This window comes from Cyprinodon tularosa, unplaced genomic scaffold (genome assembly GCF_016077235.1).
Source record: "Cyprinodon tularosa strain WSP-4 unplaced genomic scaffold, ASM1607723v1 ctg756, whole genome shotgun sequence".
Lineage (NCBI taxonomy): Eukaryota > Metazoa > Chordata > Actinopteri > Cyprinodontiformes > Cyprinodontidae > Cyprinodon > Cyprinodon tularosa.
The window spans coordinates 97,884-123,738 of NW_024039514.1; the positions used below are offsets into that span (position 1 = coordinate 97,884).

Consider the following 25,855-nt stretch of genomic DNA (forward strand, 5'->3'; position numbering starts at 1 on the left):
GAATATAGAATATCTAGATGAAATAGAACATTTGCACTCAGGGGAAGGTTTTAAAATCTGTAAAGGGGGGGTGGGGGGTGTTGAAGGAGAGCAAAAAGATACCTAAACACAAATTCAATGAAATCCAGATCATCCCAAGTTTATTTAAAAAGTGACACAAGAGGTTCATACCTATTCTACTCACACATTTAAAAAGGTTATTCTTCATCCTATTTTTCATTTTCTATTTCAAACTGCATTTTCAAATACTTTTTTAATTAGCTTTTTCTTTGCTTTATGTGCTCGATTGACCTTTTTCTGTGACCCATCTGGTCCATTGGACCATGGAAAACAGTTGAACTCACTCATTGGTTGGACTAGTACACTTGGTTAAAATATGACAATAAGGGAGCTGGTTACATCTGAGGAGAAGCTGTGATTGGTTAAACTGGTTTCCATTGTTCTATGGGACCCGAATGAGGCTGCTGTTACTAAGGTGTGAACACTAAGGACAGGCTTGGACAAACAGGTTGTGCCAAACTGACCAACATAACACTCTGACTTCAGACATGATGCTTAGGAAATTAGGTGCCATTTTATAGGACTACACTCACCAGCCACTTTATTAGGTACACCTGTCCAACTGCTCGTTAACATTTAATTTCTGAGCAGCCAATCACATGGCGGCAACTCAGTGCATTTAGGCATGTAGACATGGTCAAGACAATCTCCTGCAGTTCAAACCGAGCATCAGTATGGGGAAGAAAGGTGATTTGAGTGACTTTGAACGTGGCATGATTGTTGGTGCCAGAAGGGCTGGTCTGAGTATTTCAGAAACTGCTGATCTACTGGGATTTTCACGCACAACCATCTCTAGGGTTTACAGAGAATGGTCCGAAAAAGAAAAAACATCCAGTGAACGGCAGTTCTGCGGGCGGAAATGCCTTGTTGATGCCAGAGGTCAGAGGAGAATGGCCAGACTGGTTCGAGCTGCTAGAAGGGCAACAGTGACTCAAATAACCACCCGTTACAACCAAGGTGGGCAGAAGAGCATCTCTGAACGCACAGTACGTCGAACTTTGAGGCAGATGGGCTACAGCAGCAGAAGACCACACCGGGTGCCACTCCTTTCAGCTAAGAACAGGAAACTGAGGCTACAATTTGCACAAGCTCATCGAAATTGGACAATAGAAGATTGGAAAAACGTTGCCTGGTCTGATGAGTCTCGATTTCTGCTGCGACATTCGGATGGTAGGGTCAGAATTTGGCGTCTACAACATGAAAGCATGGATCCATCCTGCCTTGTATCAACGGTTCAGGCTGGTGGTGGTGGTGTCATGGTGTGGGGAATAGTTTCTTGGCACTCTTTGGGCCCCTTGGTACCAATTGAGCATCGTTGCAACGCCACAGCCTACCTGAGTATTGTTGCTGACCATGTCCATCCCTTTATGACCACAATGTACCCAAATTCTGATGGCTACTTTCAGCAGGATAATGCGCCATGTCATAAAGCTGGAATCATCTCAGACTGGTTTCTTGAACATGACAATGAGTTCACTGTACTCAAATGGCCTCCACAGTCACCAGATCTCAATCCAATAGAGCATCTTTGGGATGTGGTGGAACGGGAGATTCGCATCATGGATGTACAGCCAACAAATCTGCAGCAACTGTGTGATGCCATCATGTCAATATGGACCAAACTCCCTGAGGAATGCTTCCAGCACCTTGTTGAATCTATGCCACGAAGAATTGAGGCAGTTCTGAAGGCAAAAGGGGGTCCAACCCGTTACTAGCATGGGGTACCTAATAAAGTGGCCGGTGAGTGTATGTGACCATGCATGTAGAGCAGCAACCAGGTTGTGTTTAACACTACTACCGAGGCAACTGTTAGGTGAAGGGATAATTGGTTTAAAAACCACTATGCAGTGTTTCTTTAAACTTAAACCATCCAATCTAAACATCAGGTCAGAACAGGAGTCTTTGCTTCACATAGCAAAGATAACTTGGCAAGGTTTTTTCTTAGGGTCTGGTTGTTGCTCAAGCCTGCAATGCTTTTTCCTACCGATATGCCAATGTTGAAAGGGGAAATAAACAGGCTTTCCAATGGCTTATGCCTTTAGAAGTAAAAAAAAATCAGTGTTGTCATGGTCTTGGTTCTGTTGTGCTTTACTTTGCTCCTTGTTTCCTAGTTTTATTGGTTTAATTCCTTTTTTGTTGTAATTTCTAGAGTTACGTTAGTTCTCATGTTTTCCTATTGTCAGGGTTTGGTTGTGGTTTGGAGGACCCAAATGCAGAGGCAGAGAGGCTGAGGAGATTTCTAGCAGTTTAATGGGGCAGAGGGACCCCTTGCTCACACTGGCTCCGGTGCGGTTACAGAGCCGACGGAGACCGCAACTCCTGCACACCCCCTCTCCCACCGCCCTTTTGATTACGATGCGGTGTGGCTCTGCGGCTCCGGCAACAGGTCTGGAGATTTAACTCGCGAGAACAGATGTTCACTTGAGTTCACATAACTTCACGCGATAACTCGGCCCAAATAAGGAAGTGTCGAGTAAATGCTGTAAATGAATCAAGTGATGGGGCCACAAAGTTTTGACCCCGTCTTACCAGCAGGCATCAGTGACGTCATATGGGTTGTACAGAGGGAAGGCGGAGAGAAAGGAATGACAATACATGCAAACGAACGTGTTTTATTTTGAAAAAAACAGGAAGTATTTTATTCTCATTGGAAAACTTCCTGTTTGTGCCGTGATATTTGCGAGAGCTTGTTGCGGAGGGCTCCGGCACGCCGCAAGGATAGCTTTCTCGCTGAATTTTCTGCAGCGCCGGAGTGTCTCGGTAACCGCAGCCGGACAGCTCAGCAGCCGGTGAGAGAGGTTTACGTCTTTTTAATGACTTGGAATCACTGCGGCGCCGCACCCACCACACCGCAACGGTAAGACCGGAGTCGGTGTGAGCCAGGGGAAAGAGCATATATAGCAGACAGAGACAAAGGGAGGGCTAACGAGCTGACAAGGAGCAGGTGTGAGAGGAGACAACGAGGGATCCAAGGGGAAAGGAACACAAACAAGAGTGCAAAAGAGGACAACAGGAAAAACATGAGAACTAACATAAATCTAGAAATTACAACAAAAAAGGAATTAAACCAAAAAAAAAAAACTAGGAAACAAGGAGCAAAGTAAAGAACAACAGAACCAAGACCATGACAAGTGTTTTCTCAAGTTCAGGTAAAAACACTGGACTAAAAAATAAGCATAAAGGTCCAAACTAAAAACCTTTAGAAAGTTTGCAAAGTTACTGATCAAGACCACATTAAGGTTTGCAATGTTTAGGGTTAAGTTTGGAGGGGTGGTGACAGAGTCAACAGGACAGTCAAAAACTCTCAACCACCTTGGTACTGGGAATTCCACTGTTTTGTCCTTTAATAAACAATCTCCTCACCAACCTTACAAGCCCGGTTGAATGGCTGCTATGTTGCTCAAACAACATTACTAACATTAGAAACACGGGACCAAGGATGTCCATAAACATGTCCCCCATGCGCTCTACAGAGAAGCAGTGGCGCATAGCAAAACTAGAGTATATTAAAGAGACACTACACCATTATGCATGTTGAAGGATAAAGCAAAGATCTGTCAGAAAGGAAAGTGATTTTGGAAGGAAGCATTCAGAAAGTAAAAAAAAAAACTTTCAGCAGACATTTAATGATGGCATGTAGGCAGACAAACCCTAAAATAACTAGATCAGGAAGCCTTTATGGCTGCTTTGTAGAGGCTCAAAGCCCCTTCATGGAAACCCAGCAGATTTCAATCAGTGGTCAAAAACAGCACAATTGCCTTCCAGCAGAAACCTGAACATCTGCAAGCAGCTAGACCGTCAGCGCCGTTTCTGACCCATTTGTTGTTTATTAAGGTCCAAGTCCATCAGTTGTTTAATTCAGAGGTTTTCAAACATTTTTCTAAGGTGACAAATTTCATTTGTAAAAAGATGTTTTTCTATTGAACATGGTCCTTTTCCATAAAAATTTCTTTGAAACAGTGTGAAAAGACTGAACACCAAAGAGATTTAAGTTATAGATCCAGTACCGAGTGTTCAGTGGAATTTGTTTTTTTAATTTATGTTTTTGTTGCATTTTTTCATTTAAAATGTATAGATTTAAAAATAACTTGTGCATTAAAAAGAAAGACATGTTTTTTTAAGATATCAGAGTTCTTGTTTCTTCATCTTCCATTTTGAAGCCTCACAGGAAGCTTCCTCAGTCCAAAAAGATGCTTTTCTTTTTATTCTATACCGAGAGCATCTCTGATGTTGAGGTAAGTGTTTTATTTCTGGAGAAATATCTCCTCTCTTTCTCTTCTGTTCATTTCCAGCTGAAAGAAATCAACAGGAGTTGAGACATCAGATCAGGAGGCACTGGGAAACCTCCTTTTCCTGAAATGAGACCAAACTCTCCAAAGCGACTAGAGTACTCTGGAAGGGTACAGGTTTCTTGTTTCGGGTCCTTTTAGTCACTAATGTTTCAGATGATCAAACAGATTTTAAGTTAAAGCAAAGATCATTTTGCTTTTTCCAATAAACTGTGTTTCCTTTTTGATGAAATAGTTTCCCTCAGAGTCAAAGTGTCCTTCTTGCATCTCATGAATATTTAATCATATTCAAAGAAAATGATTAAAAAGGATAACTGTCAATAAAAAAATCAGCGATGGAGTCTGAATTCATAAATATAAAGGATTATATATACATGGATTTAGGACTTGTTCTCCGTTTTCATCTCATACCTACGTTTGACATCAAGGTATACAAAACTAGCCTCGTGAGACCATCCTGATCTCGTGAGCTTTCAAGGTTTCACTCGCAGATCAGTCTGGAGTCCGTTAAAGAAAATTTGGAGCCGTTCACCAAACGAACGTCCAATCAGCGTTGGCTTTGAGGCGGGTTGAGGTGTGACGCAACGAGAAGCCGATGAAACTAGCGTTAGCGTGGCTATCGAGCAAGTTTTATCGGAATTACAGAGTATATCTTCACTGAAAGAAGAGCAAAACACTGCTCTGGAGGCTTTTCTCAGAGGAGATGTTTTTGCTCTTCTCCCGACTGGTTTCGGCAAGAGTAGCCTGGCTGGTGGTTGTGTTTTCGTCGTCGCTCTGTTAGTACGTCATATGCTTGATCTGATTGGTTTATTTGGCCCGTCTATCACCAACATAGGCCAATCAGCTAACCAGTATTTTCGCCCCTTCCCAAAATTATTTCAACGGAAAGTTCCCAGATGGATATGCGGAGCAAATCCAGCAAATCCATGTGGCGGAGTGAGGTTAATACAAAACATGTTATATGAACGAATTTCTAACCCCTGATGAAGCCGTGACATTCGTGGTGACAGGTTTTAACCTGAGGGCTATTTGCCAACCAGTATTAGGCGAGAAGAACAAAAAGAAACCTGCATCATCATCATCCATCAAATGTTATGTCTTTGCTTAAATACTTTTCAACACATGTGCAATAGGATTCAATTGATGGTTCTGTTATCATCTTTTCCTTTAAAGGCAGTTTATAAACGATTTTCAGCTGCATTACTGCCGCCAACAGATGAGGAGTGTAACAGCTTCACTAGGTCCGTCGATTGCTACTGATAAATGACTTATTAATTTGGTACCTGTGCCCTTTTGTAGCAAAGTTTTATTCATAACTTTAAACTTTCATTCTACCAGATGAATCATCTCATACACGTTTGCATGCGTTGACAACAAGAATTAAATACAAATCTTATGTTTTTGTTTATTGAGTTGGATTTTACACCTATGTTTTATTGGCAGTATTCTCACCACATAGGAGTGATCTAAACCATTCTGATCCTGTGTGACAAAGGACATGAGATCAGTCAGCAGTGGCAGTGCAGTACTTCACCTGTGAAACAAGGGCAGTTATAAGCATGGATCTAATCAGAAGGTTCTAGATAAGTAGGACCAGTATTAAAACATTTTCTGTGCAACAACTGAAAGTAGACAACACCATCAATGTTGGGTCCTTTTGACATCAATGTAATGTCTGCTTAAGGGCTGGTTATATTCCTGCAGCAGTGTGTCGTAGTAAGCTTTTCGTAGATATTTTTGATTTATGCCAAATATTGAAGCGTGGTCTGTGCTATGTTATTCCACGCCACAACGCCAGAGGGACAATCAGGAACTATCTGTGGGTCTAGATATGGCCGAGGCGGTGAGGAAGTGGCGGCAAATTTGTGTGACAACGGAGGAACATGAGGTCGAAAGAGCGGGGATCCTGGTGGAAAAAGGGTCCCAGCATAGAGTCCTGCACGGGTCGAGTTTTACGAACCCACACCCGCCCGAACCCGTTAGGATGACTACCGAAACCGACCCGTCACCCGCGGATATCTTCAACTCAAATCCGAACCCGACCCGTTGATATTTAACCAGCAACCCGACCCGTTAACACATGAAGTAATAGGCTATAGTACGCTGCGCTGCAGAACAGCGCCATTAACACTGCAGCAGACGTGTATGCACTGACTGTCACCTTTTTGGAGGGAAGCCCACACTGCCGGCAGGGCTTTAAGCTACAACAAGGGTGACCCCAGTGCCTGATTAATAGAACATTTCTGATGTCCATAACACACACGCATAAAAAAAAAAAAAATCACCAACTACCCGCCCGCACTAAAAAAATATCCGCCCGACCCCCGAGCCGTTTATTTTTATTTATGTATTTTTCACCCGCAAAAGGGCATTTTAGCGGGTGACCCATAGGGGACCCGCGGGTACCCGACCCGTTGCAGGACTCTATCCCAGCGTTCTCGCGCACCTTGCTCTTCTAGCTGGTCCATCTTCATGAGTCGTTTTCCTCAATGGCGGTCATACAAACAAAACAAGTTAGTAAAGTACCAAACAGGAAATACGCATAGTGTAGAGCAGAGGTAGATTTGACCAATCAGAGGCCTCTGTCTGCGGCACTGTCTGCATTTAGCTACAGTTTGGGATAGAGTGTCTGTGGAAAGGGCGGGGACGTCTCTGCCTTAACTGTGACACAAACACAGACGACCTGATTTCGAAGTACAAATCAGCCTTTAATGTTAAAAAGTTTTGCAACAAGTTAGGTTTCAAAATACCAGCTCAGTTTGAGTGGCTCAACCTCAAGTAGTGAAGAAGTAATCCTTCATCATTATGGGGGTGTTTAAGCCTTCCAAACAATAAAAGGCAACACATGATAGCAGAGTTAGGAGGTTTCAGGGCACATGGCTTTGTTAAAGATAGGCTCTTTGAATGCACCCTGATGCTCTACCTCTCCGGTTCTTTTCCCTTAAAAGAGATCACTCAGGACAAACTCTTTAAATAACACTTCATAACTTATATGCATTAAATAACCAGGAGACATGACAACAGATTCTGATAGAAATTGTAATCTTACTCAGATCAGAGAAGTTGCTTAGTTACAGAAGGCAGCTGCTCACCTCTCAGGAAGTGGCCCCGATTAACCCCGATCTTATTTTACATGATACACATTAGCAGATGATTAGACATCCATGGCTCCAGCCTTATCAATAGAGGAAACTGCTCTCATTGCATTTCCAAATTTTGGCCACGTACAAAATGAAGATTATAACTATATATCCAGACAGAGGAGCTGACCTAATTCGATTAAAACGTCTGTTTTAATCAAACAGGCAGCCCATACCAGGGTGTGATAAGCTCACAAATCTTCAATGATAACTATCAGCCTCTATCAACCTCTACAGCCAAAACCAGAGGGGATCTTTTCTGTCGGAGTCTGAGGAGATAAGAGCAGCGTGACGAAGTACGCAGCGACGTATGACCTTATTGTGTGAAACCAAATTAAACTGCTACAGGATTAAGCTTATCACCACAGAATACTGATCATTTCCTTTAATTGAATTCATTCTTTAGAAAAGGTTTAATTACAGCTACCTTAAAACAATCGTTTGAGGCCAATGATATTTTATAGCAGCAATCTTATTTATAAAGAATCCAATAAAAATCGTTTTCCTCCTGTGAACCCCTTTATACCAGAAACCTGCCAATATGCTATTACACAGTAGCTGTCCGTTAAAAACACGTTCAGCGCTCGTCTGGAACGAGTCAGATACGTTGGAGATAAGTTCTTGTTAAGTTACGCAGAAGTTACTGATGAGTTTTGAATAAGCTAGTTGCGATGACTTATGAGTAACCTACGCTTAAAGTATGTCAACCATCAGATAACTTACCTGTAACTTATGCCCAATGTATGAGCACACGCTGGCATACATCTGGACATTTTGAGCATGCTCAAAATTTCTTGACGTACTTGGCGTAATAGGGCTTGGTCGTCATGACGTAAGCACTTTGCGTTGCCGCCATATTGACGGCCTCTTTTACCGCAGCTCAGACTACTGCCTATGACTACCGCATACTGTACTCCTTCTCAGCCTGATTAATTTCACCTTAACTTGATTTCAACCATAGTAAACCGTTGCTGTATTGTGGGCTGTAAAAGCTCAACACATGATCGCCATGGGAAAAACATAGAAAATGGGTTAACTTTCCACCGCTTTCCTGCCTGGAGGCGTAGCCATGGAGACCAAGCGTCAGAGATAAAGAGTCGTCGGCTAGCTTGGATCGCGGCTGTAAGACGACCGAACATAACTTTCCACAGTATTCCAATGTCATTGAGAGTGTGTTCCCTGCATTTTCATTCTGATAAGTTAAAGATGCACAGTTTTATTTTATAGCCTACTTTGTTTCTTTCCTTCAAAGTTGGGATCTTTTACGGGAGAATAATAAAAACGGCAGCGGGAAAAGGCTCAAATACGTGAGAAACCCGGAGGGTTGGTAGTTAACGTTACTAACTACACCTTTGAAACACATAGCAGCTAGTTAAAAGTACATTGCATGCGTGAGTGGTTGTTAGCATTAGAGGTTAGCAGTTGCTAAACTAGCAGGTTCCAGAGCCCGTCTGATCACAGCTTACCTTCGTACGGATTACTGTGTTCCCACTGTTTGCTGGCTTTATGATCTGCAGCTCCTGAACCCATCCATTCATGAACTGCATATGAGACTCCAAGGACTTGTAGCTTCGGAACTGTTTTGAAGTATAGGCGCTCACTCATCGGTGCTCCACTCATTGTTTGGAACTTCATATGGATCCAAATTATTAATAATGCTGATTTTGTCAACATACCGGTCCCTGGCTTCTCTATTTAATGTGTCCTGGTAAATTCCAGATCTTTTTCGGGATTTTGACATCTTTTTTCTCTCTACTTCTACGTCTCTTCTTTCAACAACAACGTTGTATCAGAGCTATGTTTACGTTTGCGTAGCCGTCAATATGACCGCGACGTCCCACAATGCAACGTGGATCCCGAGCCCTATTCGACGTGTGCAGGCGTAATTCAGGGTAAATAACTTATACAAAATGTACCCAAAAATTACCCAACGTAGGCAGCATTTTTGCACGGTTTTTTGTACGTCAGGCATACGCTGGCTAAAGTGTTTCATATGGGCTTTAGAGGCGTATCGCGTTCACTTCAGGTTTTGACTGCTGAGCTACATTCTGGTGCTGTTCAGGTTATCTGGGACTGAAATAAACAAGATTGACCTAAAAAAAAACTGGAGAAGCTCCGAACAAAGAAACTCAGAACAGCTGCTGCTGTCAGAGACCATTTAATAAGACTGGTGGCAAAAAACAAAGACACAGAAAGACACACAGAGCTGAAGCTCACTGTCGCAGAACCAGCCTGGAATTCAAGGCTCCCACTTTAAATCAGACCCTCAGATCAGTTCAGACCAATTCAGATCAGTTCAGACCAATTCAGATCAGTTCAGACCAATTCAGATCAGTTCAGACCAGTTCAGACCAATTCAGATCAGTTCAGACCAATTCAGATCAGTTCAGACCAATTCAGATCAGTTCAGACCAATTCAGATCAGTTCAGACCAGTTCAGACAAATTCAGATCAGTTCAGACCAGTTTAGATCAGTTCAGACCAGTTCAGATCAGTTCAGACCAGTTCAGATCAGTTCAGACCAGTTCAGACTAGTTCAGATCCTAGACTTTCTTTGGCACATTAGTGATGATGGGTTTGGGTCGAGTCTTAAAGATCAGTTTCCGTCTGATGAGCGCTGACACAGAGTAAGACGTGGAGGCGGGACCTTGCTGGTCTGTTTCCATAGTAACCGGATCGACATCAGCAGCGCTGCCATCCTGTGTATGCGCCACTTGCTTGGTGAGGACGGCGAAGGGTTTCTCCAGTTTGACCACCTTCCCGTAGAGAATGTGATGTCCTACGATCAGCACTGGCACCCCCTGGTGGAGAGAAGACACAACGCATGAGAGTGTGGGGAAGATGATTATATTTTCTGTTTGAGAGACAAAACATCTGAACTAAACTAAACTTCTGACGCCATTTAATCCTGAAGGTCTTGATGGATTATTATGTCCATATCGGCCTCTCTGTGATCTGGTAATCACTCTGCGCTAAAGCTACAAACAGTGAGAAGTTTCCGCACCTCCTTGGTGTAGAGAAGGTCTCCCATCACGTTTCCTGCCAGGCCGGCATTGTGTCTGGACACCATCTCTCCTTGCAGCTCCACCAACAGCCACTCCGCGGGGGTGGCGCCATTCACGCTGCCGCTGCAGGAGAGGAAGACAGGACAACCTCAGAAGACCACACCTTGATTTACTCTGCTCCAGAGAGCGAGCAGTGATGCTCCATCTACTGAAAATGTCTGTTTTTACTTTTTAAAATAAAAATGTTTATTAGAACAGCATGTTATTTATATAGGCGCTAAGAAAAGTATTCACAATTCTTTTTTTTTTTTTTTTTACAGTGTCCTGTCTGGCAAGGTGGCAATAAGAATAATTGTCTTGATGCCAAAAGGAGCCCAACAGATTTTACTTTCACAAGTGGAGCGGTATGGCAATTGCCATACCGCTCCACTTGTTTCATGTATATAAATTGCTTTATTATAATTATGCAGGGAGTTTTACAGTTCATATGGACACTGCAATGTAAGTAGAGCAGAAAAACAGAAGAAGAAGAAGGAAAAAGAAAAAGAAAAAAACAGGACAAAAGATGAAAGAAAGAGGAGATAGGAAGGAGACAATGACAAAACATTTTCAGTCTGCTTCAACACCTGTAATGAGATGGAAAAAAAAAAAAAAAAAAAAAAAAAAAAAAGAACAGCACAACCAAAAAACATGGTACGAGATATACAATAAAGCAAACACCTTGAAACTATCGCTAACGTAATATTATTAAGTCTGACATGTACTCTGTGTTACCTGAAGATATGAATGTGGGGTTTCTGTTTGGAAGTGAATCTCTAAGTACCTGAAGCCTAGCACCTGTAGTTGTTTGTGAGGGTGAACTTGTGCATGTAAAGTTTTAACCATAGAAAAAAATGCTCAATAGTGGTTGTGGAGAGCCGGAGAGGCACACCCCCCAGAGCACTGAGTCCAGCGCCGGGAGACCCAAAGCCCCAGGCGCCCAAGGGGACCCCAGAAGCGAAGGCACCAAGGCGGGGCCAGCCCCGGAAACCAGACCCCACCAAGGCAGGAGGAGAGACAGCCACGAAGAAGCCCCCCAGCCACCGCCATGCCGGCGCCCCGGGGAGCCGCGGGGACGAGTCCGCGGGCCCCGCCGGCAGCCGGCCACCCCGAAGTAGGGCCGGGCACCGAACACCAGCCCCCCCACGGCGCCGACCGAAACGCCCCAGCCCCACAGAGCACCGAAACACGCCCCGCCCCCCAGCACCAAGCCCCGGCGACCGGCCGCAACACCCACCGCGACCGCACCACCCAGGAAAACACTCAGGAGGCCCCGCCCGCCGGCCGGGGCCCATGCGCATCCGCCGCGAACCGGCCGCGAGCGCCGCGGGACCCCCCCAAAACGCCCCCCCGGCCCAAAGAGCAGCCCCACCCCACCAAGACCGATGCCAACAGCGCGCAACGAAACACACCACGCACAGAATCAGCCCGAGAGCAGAAAAGCCGCCCGGCGCAAAACCGCAAGAAGAGCAGACCGCAGCCGGCGCAACCACCCCCCCCCAGCAGCCCGAGGGGCAGCACAAAGCCAGAGCGGAGCGAACCGCGCCGTCCCCCCACCGGACGAAGCCAAAGCAGCCCAGCCACGTCCGCCGCCCCCCCCGCCGCCCGCACCAGGCCCTGACACGCGGCCAGAGCAGCTCCGCCGCCCCGGCCCCCCACCACGCGCCGGCCATAGCCACTCCAGGCCCCCATAAATAAGCAAGAGGAGAAGTGCGAGCGGAAAAACCGGAGCCCAAAACAGGACCCAAGACCCGCACCCCACCATGCCGTGCAGCTCCCCCCCCCCCCCCGAACCGGTACCACAGAACCGGCATAGGAAAGAAACACCGCCCAGGAACCGGCATCGTAGCGAAGGCACCGGCACCGACCCCGAAAATCCCCGAACAACACCCAGCCCCACCCCGAAGCGGATCCAGTCCCAGGCCCCAGGGATCCGAGGCCCCAAGGGCACCCGATCCCCAGACAGGAGCCCCAGCAAAGCCCCGGCCGGCCGGGGCCAGCGGAGAGGCCGCCAGGAATGAGCCAGCAGTCCCCCGGGCATCCACCCCCAGCTCCACCAGTGCACCGGTGAGCCCCGACGCCAGCCAGCGGAGGGAGAGCAGGACGGGGGGAATGGGCTCCGCACTTAGCGGAGACTTGAGATGTATTTGGGAGAGGGTGCGGTTGAGACCCCAACCTGGGAGAAAAAAAAAAAAAAAAAAAAAAAAACACACCATCTCAATCATGCCTTCCCTCCCTAGTGCCCCCACTCGTACCACAGGAAAAAAAAAAAAAAAAAAAAAAAAAAATTGAATAAAATTGAATAAAATAATAATAAATAAAGAAACTAACAACGCGGACACACATTCACACATAACACTCACATCCAATAATACCAGGACCAAAAACCCGGTGACACCGGTGGTCGGTCCCGGGACTATCGGATGACCCCATAAGTGAACCTAAAATCCGGATGTGAGGGGAGGGGAGCGGCGACACCGCCACACCAACCCATCTCTTTCCTGCTTCAAGCCCGGCCCCCCACCCCGCACACGGACCGGACCACCCCCAGCAAGAGCCCCCCCCCGGGACCGGGGCCCACCCATCCCGCGCCCCCCCCCCCCCCCCCCGAACAGAAAAAAAAAAAAAAAAAAAAAAAAAAAAAAAACCTTCAACCAGGCACTTAATGCCCCTCCATCCAACCTTCTTTGGGGAGAGCAGAGGTGACAGCCCCGCCACCAGCAGGCCACCTAGGCCCCGCAGCCAGCCCCAGCCAAAACCACGGACCAGGCGGCCCGCCCTTCCTCCAGGCCCCAGACTCCAGGCGGCAGCCGGTATTCACAATTCTAACTGTATTCTCTGCCATCAGTTTGGGGGGTTTTAGGTGAAAGGTCAAAGCGGAGTCGTTCAGGGTTGTCAGGTTCAGAGGTCAGGTTTACTGACGATTTTTCGCAGGGACAGCCATGGAAACTCAAGTCTATGTCTTTGTGTTTTTTTCCCCCCAGCGTTTTATTGTCATTACACTGTCATAAATACAGCGCGAAAAAATTAAATTCAGTTTATTTATATAGTACCGATTCACAACACAGGCCCTTTACAAATCAACCAGATCATACAGTCAGATTCATAAAGTTTTCTATCTAAGGAAAACCAGTTGATTGCATTGATTCATTGGCTCCTTATTCCGCTTAATTAATAAGGATCTCCGCTCCTTATTAAAGCATAGCAAACTGTCAATGGGACTTCTTCATTTCTTTTAAACATGTCAACTTGCAGATTTTAGTTGATAGTTGTGTCATCAGACTAAGGAGGAACTCCATGATATGATGAACAGGTCCCATATATCAAAACAACATTTTTAGGCTTCATCTTCACCTGCTGACAAGGGGTTTCACCTAAATAGATAGATTGATCCTCTACCATTATAGCAGTAAACTAGTTTTAATGTTATCATGTTTAGAACAGACAATGGCAGGCCACTTTTATTTATTAGTATCAAATCTCTAATACTTTTTTTCCCTTTAAATTACCATAAAAAATTCTATTTCTTATAGAACCCCTTTAAACTCATAAAGTATTCGCTCAAATGACACAGCTGCAAGGCTACGCCATGTCTGAGGCAGAGGAATGTTTTATATAAAAAGTAATTATTTTTATAACAAGCTAGACTCTGGACTTATTCCTAACGATTTACTGTTTCCTGCAACTGTCTGTAATGGGCTCTATGCACAACTCCACTACTTCCTGAACTTAAGGCGGCTCTTGTTTCCTGTTTTTCATTAGGCCAATGGATGAAGGGATGAATCCAGGTGTTTCTGGCCATGTTTACTGAGGTCAGGCACACCTGGATTCATCAGCAGTGGAGTTATAGAGCTCATAGTTTAGATTAACTGTGATCTGACAACCTTCACAGGGTTTAAGTTAGTGAAAGGATATTTAGTTTAACCAGAACAGGGCAGAACATCAACCTGGAAGGACTGCTATGATTCTACTGTTATGCTATAATGAGAAATTACCATTTATCTCCTTTATTTAACTGGATTGCATAGCTGAATACTTTTTCCCAATAACACAAACAAAATGACATTCTTCATATCTAGAATAAACCCTCTGGATGTCTAGAAATTCATTTCAGATCTCCATATTCCTAGTTATTGATAATAATCTGCATTATTTTGACTGTGAAGAAATTTCAGATATGATAAACAGTCAAGCAGAATTCTAGGTAATTCTTACTTGTACAATTTTGTTTTTTTGACACACTTAAATTCGGTTTCTGCTGCAAAAAAAAAAAAAGAATTTACAAAATCTATAATTACAGTATGGAAGAAAAACAGTTTTTTTGTTTAAGACTGTGAATTCCCTACTCTGAATTTTTATCTGGTTTTATCAGAATCCTGACTTTAATCTCTGAATTCTGACAGCTAGCAAACATGTCTGTTTTAGAAACTAAACTAGCTCTCTTGTTTTAATCACCTTCTGCTCTTCCACTCAGGCATGTAAAAAGTTGCCATCATTTTCCACCAATATGTAACTGGCCCTCCCAAAAAAAAATCACATCTTTATCAGTGAAGCTGAGTGCTACACATCTCTTCCTTCATCTACTTTAAGATCCGAAATTCTGAGATTAAAGTCAGAAATCTAAGAAAAAAGTCAGAAATCTGAGATTAAAGTCAGAATTCTGAGAAAAAAAGTCAGAATTCTGAGATTAAAGTCAGAAATCTAAGAAAAAAGTCAGAAATCTGAGATTAAAGTCAGAAATCTGAGAAAAAAAAGTCAGAAATCTGAGATTAAAGTCAGAATTCTGAGAATTCTGACTTTTTCCCCATATTAATTTGAAATAATATTTTGAAAAATCAGTAAATTTTTAGTTCTTTAGTGGACCTAATCCTCTTCCGTATAATCCATGTACGGGATTTATAAATCTGCTGCTGCTTCCATTCCGCAGTGCTTCTGCTGGTTGGTTTTTAGCGGTTTAATTCCTGCCAAGCTGCGGCCGCATGAAGCCAAACTCACCGAAGGATAATCTGAACCATCCTGCTGCGAACCGGCCAACAATCCGCTCCAAGAACAGCGCTTATCTAGACTTTCAAGATCCACCACAGCTCTGTTTACTTCGGCTTCCCGCGCTGCAACAGCGAACCAACCGACGGTGCGTGCTGATGACGTCATGGCGTACTTCCGCCTGTGTTTCCTGATCCGGGTCATCAACGTGGTTTCTGATGTTTTTAAACGTGCAGCGTTACATTTGAGGTGAGTTCTGTTCAAACCCATCATAAATGGACGTTTTAAAGCGTGTTTCTGGGCTGTAGTTGAGCTCTAAGCAGTTTTACTGCCTTTAAGTGACTCACCAGGTCCCTTTATGTTAGCTTTCGGAGCTAACTGCCGTTATTTCTGATGGTGCCGCGCGCCGCCTATCTGACTGTCCCTTAAAGTTGGTTCTTATTTGGAGAGCAAGACTCTGATTTAGTCATTTAGTTCATTGAATCCCTACATAAACAGGTCTAATTGTATAGCTTGTAATATTGCGGGTTTATGTCTATGTGGGACTTTTCTTCCACTAAAAGGCGTTTTGAGCGCTAAATGTTTGCTGGATCCAGAAGTGGAAGTCTGGACTTAATCATTCTGGAATTAAATGATTATTTCGCCGAAAGGAAGACGTTTTAATCTCAGCCAGAAGCTTTAAACTAGTCCAGGTTTGCTTCAAGCTGAAAGTTTTTGACCGCGATTGGCTCCTCGGGGCCACCGTCCTTGCGTGTTTTACGCACCTGATTGAGTGGGATAATTGGGAGCTGACACTTTCTTCTCACTAATAAGGTTAAAGAAGTCTCCTTTAAACTCATACACAGAATCTACCCCGTTAAAGTCTATTTAAAGTAATTCAACTCTGATATTAATGTTAGCTGTTCCTTCTGTGACACTTGCCCAGAATCGGTCCCTCATCTGTTTGGGTTTTGTCATAATTCTAAAGTAGTTTGGCAACACTTTTGTACTTTTATTGTGTCAAAAATACCAATAGGATTTCAGTTATATTGGGTAAATGTCCTGTTCGGTTTTCAAAAAAATGAATGAATGTGAAGAGTTTTCTTATTAAGGCTAAATTTCATCTTCATAAATGCAATTTTTTGAGAAAAAAAAAACGACTTTTCAATTTTTTTGATTGAATTTAAACATTATATATTTACAATTCGACCAAAAACAACTTTATTGGCTTGCAATCAAATTTGAATTTTAGATAATTTATTGTGTTGATTCACTGTGGCATCTGGTATTTTTGTCACCTTTGGTACTGTTTTTCTTTAAACAAGATTATGTTGTCATTTCTTATTATATACTTTTATTGTTTTCTGTTAATGCTCCCCCTGGCAAATGTTTTTGTTGTTTTGTGATATGTACACAATGCAGTTTTGTATTGTTGTGTGTTGTAAATAATAAAGTTTATTAAAAATAAATAAAATAATTTGCAGCTGACAGGCTGACCTCCCTCTACCTGCTTTCCGGGGGGGGGGGGGATTTACCATTAGGCAATACTAGGCAGTTCTCCAGGGCCCCAAGTTCCTGGGGGCCCCTAAAACTCTATTAACATGTTAGATTAATACAACTATTCCTTATTTAGACTTAGACATATTTATTTTTGTCATTTTGTGTACACGAATGTAAACAAAAATACATTTCATTTAAAACAGCTCTAAACCATTTCATTTTTAAAGTGCAGCCTTGAAAAACATTAATAAATACGTAAAAAATAGTAATATGAATCAGTCCATTTGCTGCGCATGTTCAGAAAGGTCCAAGAAGAAAGGAGAAAACCATTTGAAAACAAGAGGTGTGAAGAGCAGTGTTGCCGACTTAAGCTGGGCATACGCTGTGGGAGTTTTTTCAATCTTTGCACGCAGCTGCAGCTCAAACTGCACGATGAAACCCTGCAGTTTCGTCGTACAGTGTGAGTTTACAGCTCACGATGTGATCTACCAGACAGAGAAAGGTTTTCTAACAGAGAAAGGTCCTTCATGTTGAAACCAGAAGATCAGAAACAGACCTTCAGCTCCCTCTGAACGTTTCCTCCAGGGTTCAGGTCTGGAGGTGGATCTCCTGATCCATCCTCCCCTCCATACGGTTATCCATTATGGCCTTGGTGGGCAGATAACCGGTTCAAACAGGTTTAGATTATGCAGGTAATGAAGTGAAGAGGAGAACTTCTTAGAGCAGAACAAATATCAGCCTTCATAAAGCAGGATCAGTCAAGAAGAGAAAGACAGGAGGTTCAGACAGATTCCTCCTGTTCCCCAGCAGGAGGCGCTTTTGTGCCTCCAACAGTTCTGCTCTTTTATTGTCCCTGAAAAGATGCTGTAATGGAAATGTCTCTTTCTCTGACCCAGTGTCCAATGGGGGAGTTTAAGGTGCACCGAGTCCGCTTCTTCGACTATATGCCCAGCGCCATTCGGGCCATGGCCTTCAACCGGCAGATGGAGCGGCTGGCCGTGGCCCGGGCCGATGGCGCCGTGGAGATCTTTAACTTTGCTGACAACTACTTCCAAGAGAAGGTAAGGGCCCACGTAGCAGGTGGTGAGGACGACAGCTTCCTGAACCTAACCTCCTCGCTCTCAGGTGATTCCTGGGCGGGACGGGCGAGCTGTGGAGGCTCTTTGTTGGGTGTCTGGCCGCCTGTTCAGCGCCGGTTTGGACGGGGCCATCACAGAGTACGACCTGGAGAACCTGAGGCCCCGCTACAGCATGGATGCCTACGGGGGGCCGATCTGGACCCTGAGCAGCAACAGCCAGGGGACGCTGCTGGCGGTGGGTGGACCCTCGGTCACTGAAGATGTTTTTTGATCTGTGCTGAGATGTGATGGGAGCGTTTCCTCCCACAGGCTGGCTGCGAGGACGGCACTGTGAAGATCTTTGACGTCCTGCAGGACAGAGTCCAGTTTCAGAGGAACCTGGACCGCCAGAAAGGTCAGTGACGATCCACTTCTCTGGTCCTGCTGATAAATGATGCTGAGGGTAAAGAACCGAGCTGATCTGCCAGGGGCCAATGGTAGTCACCGGTTCTGTTCTGGTTACCAGGCTCGGTCCGGTTGGCGAAGTTTGAATCTGTTTTTCCATTTCCGGCCGTTTAACATAGAAATTGATTTGATGTGATGCATGAAATGAGTCAGGAAGGCAGACTGGTTCTGCTTGTTCTGTTGAACCTAGATTAACTGGAACGTGTCCAATAAATGATTCAGGTCGGATCGTTTCTCTCTGCTGGCATCCGTCTGGTGGACAGATCGCCGTGGGAATGATGGACATGCTCCGGATCTTCGACACACAGACGGGTAGGTTCATCCTGAGCGGATCCACGTAGGACTTGCCGCCCGCTGGGCTTCTTCATCCCTTCTTTCTCTCTGGTTCTGACCCAGGCCACGCCACCCAGAGGATGCTGGTGGAGCGCGGTCTGGGGGCCTCTAAGAGCAGGGAGGTGGTGGTTTGGAGCGTGGCCTTCCTGTCCGACCACACCGTCATCAGTGGAGATTCAGCTGGAAAGGTCCAGATCTGGGACGGCTTAACTGGAACTCTGATCCAAACCCATCTGGTGTCAAAGTGGGACGTCCTGGTTCTGTCCATTTCCCAGGTGAGTGGGGTTCTCATTGAAGTGCGTTTCTGAGCTGAACATTCCAGAATGGGTCATGATGTGTGAATGATTGGCAGGATGAGAGCAGCGCGATGGCCGGGACCTCTGAGGGAACCGTGGTCCAGTTTCAGTTCATCTCCTCCACAGTGGGACAGCAGGACAGGCAGTGGGTCAGAACCAGGACCTTTAAAAACCACTCTCATGACGTGAGGGCGCTGGTTTATACCGACACGGCCGTGGTGTCTGGAGGTTGGTGCTAAATCCTCACATCAGCATAAATGTGCTTCTATTAACAAGATCTTTTAGCAGAACTGCAGATAAATCAGGTTAATTAATCTGAGTCGTAGAGCCAGTTTCATAAACAGATTAAATTTCTGTTTAATCTGTCTTCTATTTTGGTCATATTTAACTTACCGTATTTTCACAACCATAAGGCGCACCGTACTAAAAGGCGCAGTCTCAGTTATGTGTGCCATTACTGTATTTAACACACACGTAAGGCGCACCGGACTATAGGGCGCGCCACACATTTTGAGGGGAAAAAAAGACGTTTATATGCGCCTTATAGTCGCGAAAATACGGTATTTAAGCCAAGTGTAGCATAAAGACATTGACTTGTACATGCATATAAATGTACTGTTTATCTGACCATATTGTCTCAAAAGTTAAAAAATATCTATTTAAAGCCAGAATGATGTGACATTTAAATATGATTTCCCTACGACCTTAAGCAACTAAGAACAACTTTGTTTTAATTCATCATGGTCAGATTGCTGGTGATTGGATCCTCAGTGGGGCCGTTTGTGTGAGATTTAGATCCAACTCAGGAAAACCAAATAAAAACAACAACAAACCTTCAATCCTGCAAAATTCCTGGATGAGCTGCTGCTGTTCTGTTTGAAAAGCTGATTAACTCACTTTAAAGCTTAATGAATGACAAGGATGATGTTCCCTTTCAGGTATGGACACTCAGCTGGTAGTGAGACCCCTGCTGGACAAGGTGGAGAAGAACACCCAGGAGTCAGCGCTGCGTAAAATAGCTTTTCCTCATGTGAGTCTAGAAAAATTGTTTTGCTCATCAATTCAGTTTATTTCTATAGCGCCAATTCACAACACGTTTTCTCAAGGCACTTTACAGTTCAACCAGATCATCCAGTTAAATTGATTCAGTCTGTAGGGGATGAAGAGACATCAGCTGTGAGCTTGAAGATCTCAGGGACATTGTTTCTGTTCTGGAAGACACAGCAGGAGCGTCGGAATCGTCCTCCCTACTGGGAGTGTCTGAATAGGTGCTACCCCTACCACAAACCAAGGCTCCTTGCACCATGAGGAGCCGTGGTTTAGCCCAACTAGCTTGGAGCACCACATCTGCTCTGGTTGATTTAAACACTGGATTCGTCCCTCAGAGCTGTTTGGATGAGAACTTGTAGTTTTGAGTCCCCTCTAAGGCAGGGCTCATCAACCCAGATCCTCTTTGACCTGGAAGAGTCAATGTTGTTACTCCCGGTGAGGGGCAGCACCTCCATGTTGCTCATGGTGACCGTATCTCAGCCTCCTAACTCTCTTCCTCATCAGCATAAATGTTCAATGGCTAAAAAAAAAAAGTTGTAAAAACCCACCTGACGGTCATAAAAATCTGCTCCCGCCATGGTAGCCTGATGACCTCTGACCTCTACTTTACAGAGAAGCCTGGTTAGTTGTGCCAAGAAAGCAGGGCTTCTGCTCTTCCAGTTCCCGGATCATTTGGAGGTGTGGCGGCTCGGAGAGAGCGACGGAAACGGTGAGAAAAATGCATCAAAGCGATGAATGAAGGCATGACTATTCTCATCCAGACTCTGCTCTGACATCAATGATCCATTTCACACAAAAAAGTTCCTGTTTCATTCATATTCACCTATGTCCAAAGTCCCTTATTTGTCTGGAACCTGAACACAGCATGAATCCTAAACCGAAACTGTACCTGTTGCCCCCCCGCTTCATCCAGGATCAGGTTGGGGGGGCAGCAGAGTCCCCTCTCCCCAGACTCCTCCTCCAGCCCCTCCTGGAGAAGCATGAGGCGCTCCCAGGTCAGCACAGATGTATACTATGTAGCGCTCGGTATCCCATGATTCAATAAGAGTCCAAGCAAGCTGGGTGCTCCATACTCGGAGTAAAAATATACCTGGAGCCAAACAGTGGTGAATATTGGAAGTGCAGGTTAATATAATACCAGTGTGTGAATAGTTTGGTCTGATGAATGATAGTTGTTTTAAATTGTTATTGAGTCAGATATGAGGCGGATAATGTTTGGTTTATTGAAAGGTTTTATCTGTCCTGTGCAAATGGGTTTTGCTGACACGCTTAGATTCCAATAACTCTGCAGTGTGGGGACTATAACTTTATTTGCAATGACTGTACTGCTGCTGAAGCTCTTTGGAAATGTAATTAGCATAGAACAGTAGTGAGAAGAAGCCTCAATTCCTCACCTGCTAAGCTTCACTTGCTAAGCAATAGAGTCTATGCTAACTGAGGGGTGGAGAAACCCAGAGAAGGCTGCAGCTGTTCAAATCCACACACGAACTCTTCCAGCCTCAATTTCACAGCCCTTGAAGGACCCAGTCCCAGTAGACCGGGTCCTTGGAGGACGCAGCTGCTGAAACCCAACGCACCCATAGTCCCCGTTTAGCGAACTTCTGGAGTCCATCAGGGCGGCGACCCGCTTTCTATGAGCAAAACTTCTGCTGCTTTTTAAACTTTTCACATTTTTGGATTTTACCAGCAGCACATCATATGTTAAAAATACTGACCTCTAGTGGTCAACATAAAGATAACTATTGCATCTGGTGCCACTAGATGACCTAGATCTACACGTCAATCTGATAATTGTTTACCAAGGAAAGGTTGAAAATAAGTTAATTATGTTATAAATTTGAAAAGCAACTACAGTAACTAGAACTGAGAGTAAACATGTGGTGGTGCTGTGGTTGACAGGAGCGCCCTGGGAGAGTCTGCCTGTGAAGAGGAAACCAGAGAAACTGATCCAGCTGAAGAGGAAGGTGGGAGGAGAGACACTGCTGGTTACTGGGCTAACTGGGAACCAGTTCTATTTACAACCAGCATGGATAATTGTCATCACTTCAAAATGAGTACATTTATTCACAGGACTAAAAAGAATCTAAAGATTTTAAAATGTAACCATTGGTTAGCATGAGCAACTACTGGTTAGCATGAGCAAGCACTGGTTAGCATGAGCAAGCACTGGTTAGCATGAGCAAGCACTGGTTAGCATGAGAATTGGTTAGCATGAGCAAGTACTGGTTAGCATGAGCAAGCACTGGTCAGCATGAGCAACTACTGGTTAGCATGAGCAAGCACTGGTTAGCATGAGAATTGGTTAGCATGAGCAAGTACTGGTTAGCATGAGCAACTACTGGTTAGCATGAGCAAGCACTGGTTAGCATGAGAATTGGTTAGCATGAGCAAGTACTGGTTAGCATGAGAATTGGTTAGCATGAGCAAGTACTAGTTAGCATGAGAATTGGTTAGCATGAGCAAGCACTGGTTAGCATGAGAATTGGTTAGCATGAGCAAGTACTGGTTAGCATGAGCAAGCACTGGTCAGCATGAGCAACTACTGGTTAGCATGAGCAAGCACTGGTTAGCATGAGAATTGGTTAGCATGAGCAAGTACTGGTTAGCATGAGAATTGGTTAGCATGAGCAAGTACTAGTTAGCATGAGAATTGGTTAGCATGAGCAAGCACTGGTTAGCATGAGAATTGGTTAGCATGAGCAAGTACTGGTTAGCATGAGCAAGCACTGGTCAGCATGAGCAACTACTGGTTAGCATGAGCAAGCACTGGTTAGCATGAGAATTGGTTAGCATGAGCAAGTACTGGTTAGCATGAGCAACTACTGGTTAGCATGAGCAAGCACTGGTTAGCATGAGAATTGGTTAGCATGAGCAAGTACTGGTTAGCATGAGAATTGGTTAGCATGAGCAAGTACTGGTTAGCATGAGAATTGGTTAGCATGAGCAAGTACTGGTTAGCATGAGAATTGGTTAGCATGAGCAAGTACTAGTTAGCATGAGAATTGGTTAGCATGAGCAAGCACTGGTTAGCATGAGAATTAGTTAGCATGAGCAAGAGCAAGCACGGGTTAGCATGAGAATTGGTTAGCATGAGCAAGCACTGGTTAGCATGAGAATTTGTTAGCATGAGCAGGCACTAGTTAGAATGAGAACTGGTTAGCATGAGAAAGAACTGGTTAGCATAACTGGTTAAGGTGAGCAAGCATTGGATAGCATAAGCCTAACTGGTTAGCATGAGAAAGAACTGGTTAGCATAACTGGTTAGGGTGAGCAAGCATTGGATAGCATAAGCCTAACTGGTTAGCATTAGCATTAATTAGCATAAGCAAGATTTGAAGTGGCCAGTGCTAACATTCAATGGCTGCTGCTTCAATAGCTGCGGAACTTTCTGCAGTTCCTGTTTCCTCTGTGCGTCTTCTACCTCTAGATGATTAGATCTACAAAGTGCTGCTCAGAAATGTGTCCGTTTAACCTAAGATCAGGCGAATTAGTCGGTTGTGTGTTTGCTTTCCCCTGCAGGGAGAGGACCACATCTGCTGCAGCACGTTGTCTCCATGTGGCGGCTGGTTAGCTTACTCCACCATCTGCAGCGTCCACCTCTACAGGCTGCAGCTCAGCAGCAACAACATCAGCATCCAGAAGGTTTGCTGAAGCGCCACAGACCAAATGTTTGCTTAATTCCGATTAACGAGAAAAGACTGGGATAAAAATGTTTGAAAGCACCAAACATGATAGTTTGAACATGAAGAACGTCCATCTTTTCTTCTTGCCTCCAGGTGTCCAAACTGCCCAGAGAGCTGCGCTCTGTCCATCAGCTCTGCTTCTCGTCCGACTCGTCCAGACTGTTCGCATCCTCCATTCTGTCCTCCGTCGTCATGGTTACTCTGGACCAGACGGAGATAAAACACATTCACACATTCAGGCACCAGTCAGGTGAGTGAAGAAGTTTCTTTCTTAGCCCTTAATAAAGAAGCGGAACCAAGTGGGTGGGCCTGCCGATGACGGAGGTCCAAATAGTTCTGAAAAGATGCAGAGTTGGCAGGCAACGTAAATCAGAAGCAGAACCTTGCTTAGCGTGAAACTCTGGGACCTGCAGGGGAGGGGCTTGGTTCTGGTGTGAGGGAGGACCGGGCCATTTACAGGTCTCCTTGGTGGCTGGTTGGGTTTTTTTAACCTTGTGGTTCTGGTGTTTTCAGGCTCCAAACAGCCGGTCCACATCCTGTCTCCCAGTGAGGACGGCCAGTGGCTCGCTGCAGCAAACACTGACGGCGAGATCCACGTCTTCGACCTTCAAAAGAAGACGGTAAGCTACGGCTTTGAATGTCCCTCTGTCTGTCCCGCTGTCCTCCAGCCGCATTCCAATGTCTCCTTTCCTCTGCAGCTGCACTGCTCGGTGCCGACTTACAGCTCCTTCCCCACAGCGGTCTCCGTCCACCCAAGCGGCTGCAGCCTGGTCTCCGTGCACGCCGACCACCAGGTGGGTGACCAGCATGTCCTCTGTCCCTCATAGTGTGTCCTCTGACGTTACCGGTCCTTCTGCAGATCTTTGAGTTCTCCCTGAAGCAGAAGGAGTTCACTCAGTGGAGCCGGCAGCTGCAGAGGCGAGGACTTCACCCCCTGTGGCTACAGCGGGACACGCCCATCACTGGCATCACCTTCAACCCCAGGAACCCGGCCCAGATTCTCCTGCACGACACCTTCATGTTCTGCATCATCGACCAGAGTCTGGTAAGACAATCACCTCCAGATTCCACCTCCTCCTGTCCCTCAGAATAATTTTCCTGATGTCTCTCTGCTCAGCCGCTTCCCGAGGAACGGACGAAGCTCTACAACCAGGCGCTGCTCCGGAGTCTTTCTCAGACACAGAGGCCCAGAGAAAGCCACGCCTTCAAGATCTGCAAGAACTTCCAGGTATGGACATCTGGTCCTCCACCTGCTTTATGAGAATCAAGGTTCTGATCTGTTATGGGCTCCATTATGCTGACAAGCCTCTGAGGCCCAGTTCGGCGTCAGGATGCCGATGTCCAGCTGGGACCCGGTTATTGGACTCAATGTTGCTCCTCATCCAATCAGCAGGATCTGATTGGATCGCCTTCCGATGAGCCATAGAAATAAACTATTTGATGTTTCCTTCCTGTTCTTCATCCAACAGCATCTCCTGTGTGTGGCTCTGATGGAGGACCGGTCTCTGGTGGTGGTGGAGCGCCCCCTGCTGGACATCATGTCTCAGCTGCCTGCTCCGGTCCGCCAGAAGAAGTTTGCAACCTGAGTGATGATCGCCGTCTGTCCATGTAGAAGTGAAGAACCTGAACCCGACCCGCCGTGTTGTTTCCTTTTTCAGGACGATTCCACGAAGACACTTGAAGGAGAACCGGTTCCAGGTTCTGATGCAGCAGGACCTGGAACCGGTTCTTCATTTCAGGGCTGCTGGGTTTCCACATGGTTCCTCACAGCTGTTCAGACAGTCTGGACTTTGACTTTGGTTTTTACTCAGTTTAACAGAAACTGGATGTTATGAAGAAAAACCAGACATGATTCAGTCAGCTGAAACATCTCCAGACATTTTATTTTCGATTAAAATTATTTCACATCCGTTATTTTTCCTGTCAAAGAGCCTTTGTATTTTATTACAACAGCCAAGGAGCAGCAGCAGCAATA

The 25,855-nt window shown here is 45.2% G+C and overlaps 2 protein-coding genes across 2 annotated transcripts; one reads left to right on the forward strand and one right to left on the reverse strand.

The window, feature by feature from the left end:
- Positions 1-9,940: 9,940 nt before the first annotated feature.
- On the reverse strand, positions 9,941-15,682 carry chtf8 (CTF8, chromosome transmission fidelity factor 8 homolog (S. cerevisiae)). The gene is made up of 3 exons (XM_038270225.1): positions 15,529-15,682; positions 10,494-10,617; positions 9,941-10,290 (listed from the first exon to the last, which is right to left on the reverse strand). The coding sequence occupies exons 1-3, from the start codon at positions 15,546-15,548 to the stop codon at positions 10,033-10,035; spliced, it is 402 nt and encodes a 133-aa protein (XP_038126153.1). The 5' UTR covers positions 15,549-15,682; the 3' UTR covers positions 9,941-10,032.
- Positions 15,610-25,794, forward strand: utp4 (UTP4 small subunit processome component). Its single transcript, XM_038270224.1, has 17 exons — positions 15,610-15,765; positions 17,892-18,056; positions 18,121-18,309; positions 18,384-18,468; positions 18,741-18,830; positions 18,915-19,126; positions 19,204-19,375; positions 20,086-20,177; positions 20,810-20,906; positions 22,097-22,161; positions 23,717-23,839; positions 23,974-24,130; positions 24,394-24,500; positions 24,579-24,674; positions 24,740-24,925; positions 24,998-25,108; positions 25,350-25,794. The coding sequence occupies exons 2-17, from the start codon at positions 17,898-17,900 to the stop codon at positions 25,464-25,466; spliced, it is 2,058 nt and encodes a 685-aa protein (XP_038126152.1). The 5' UTR covers positions 15,610-15,765; positions 17,892-17,897; the 3' UTR covers positions 25,467-25,794.
- Positions 25,795-25,855: the final 61 nt, after the last annotated feature.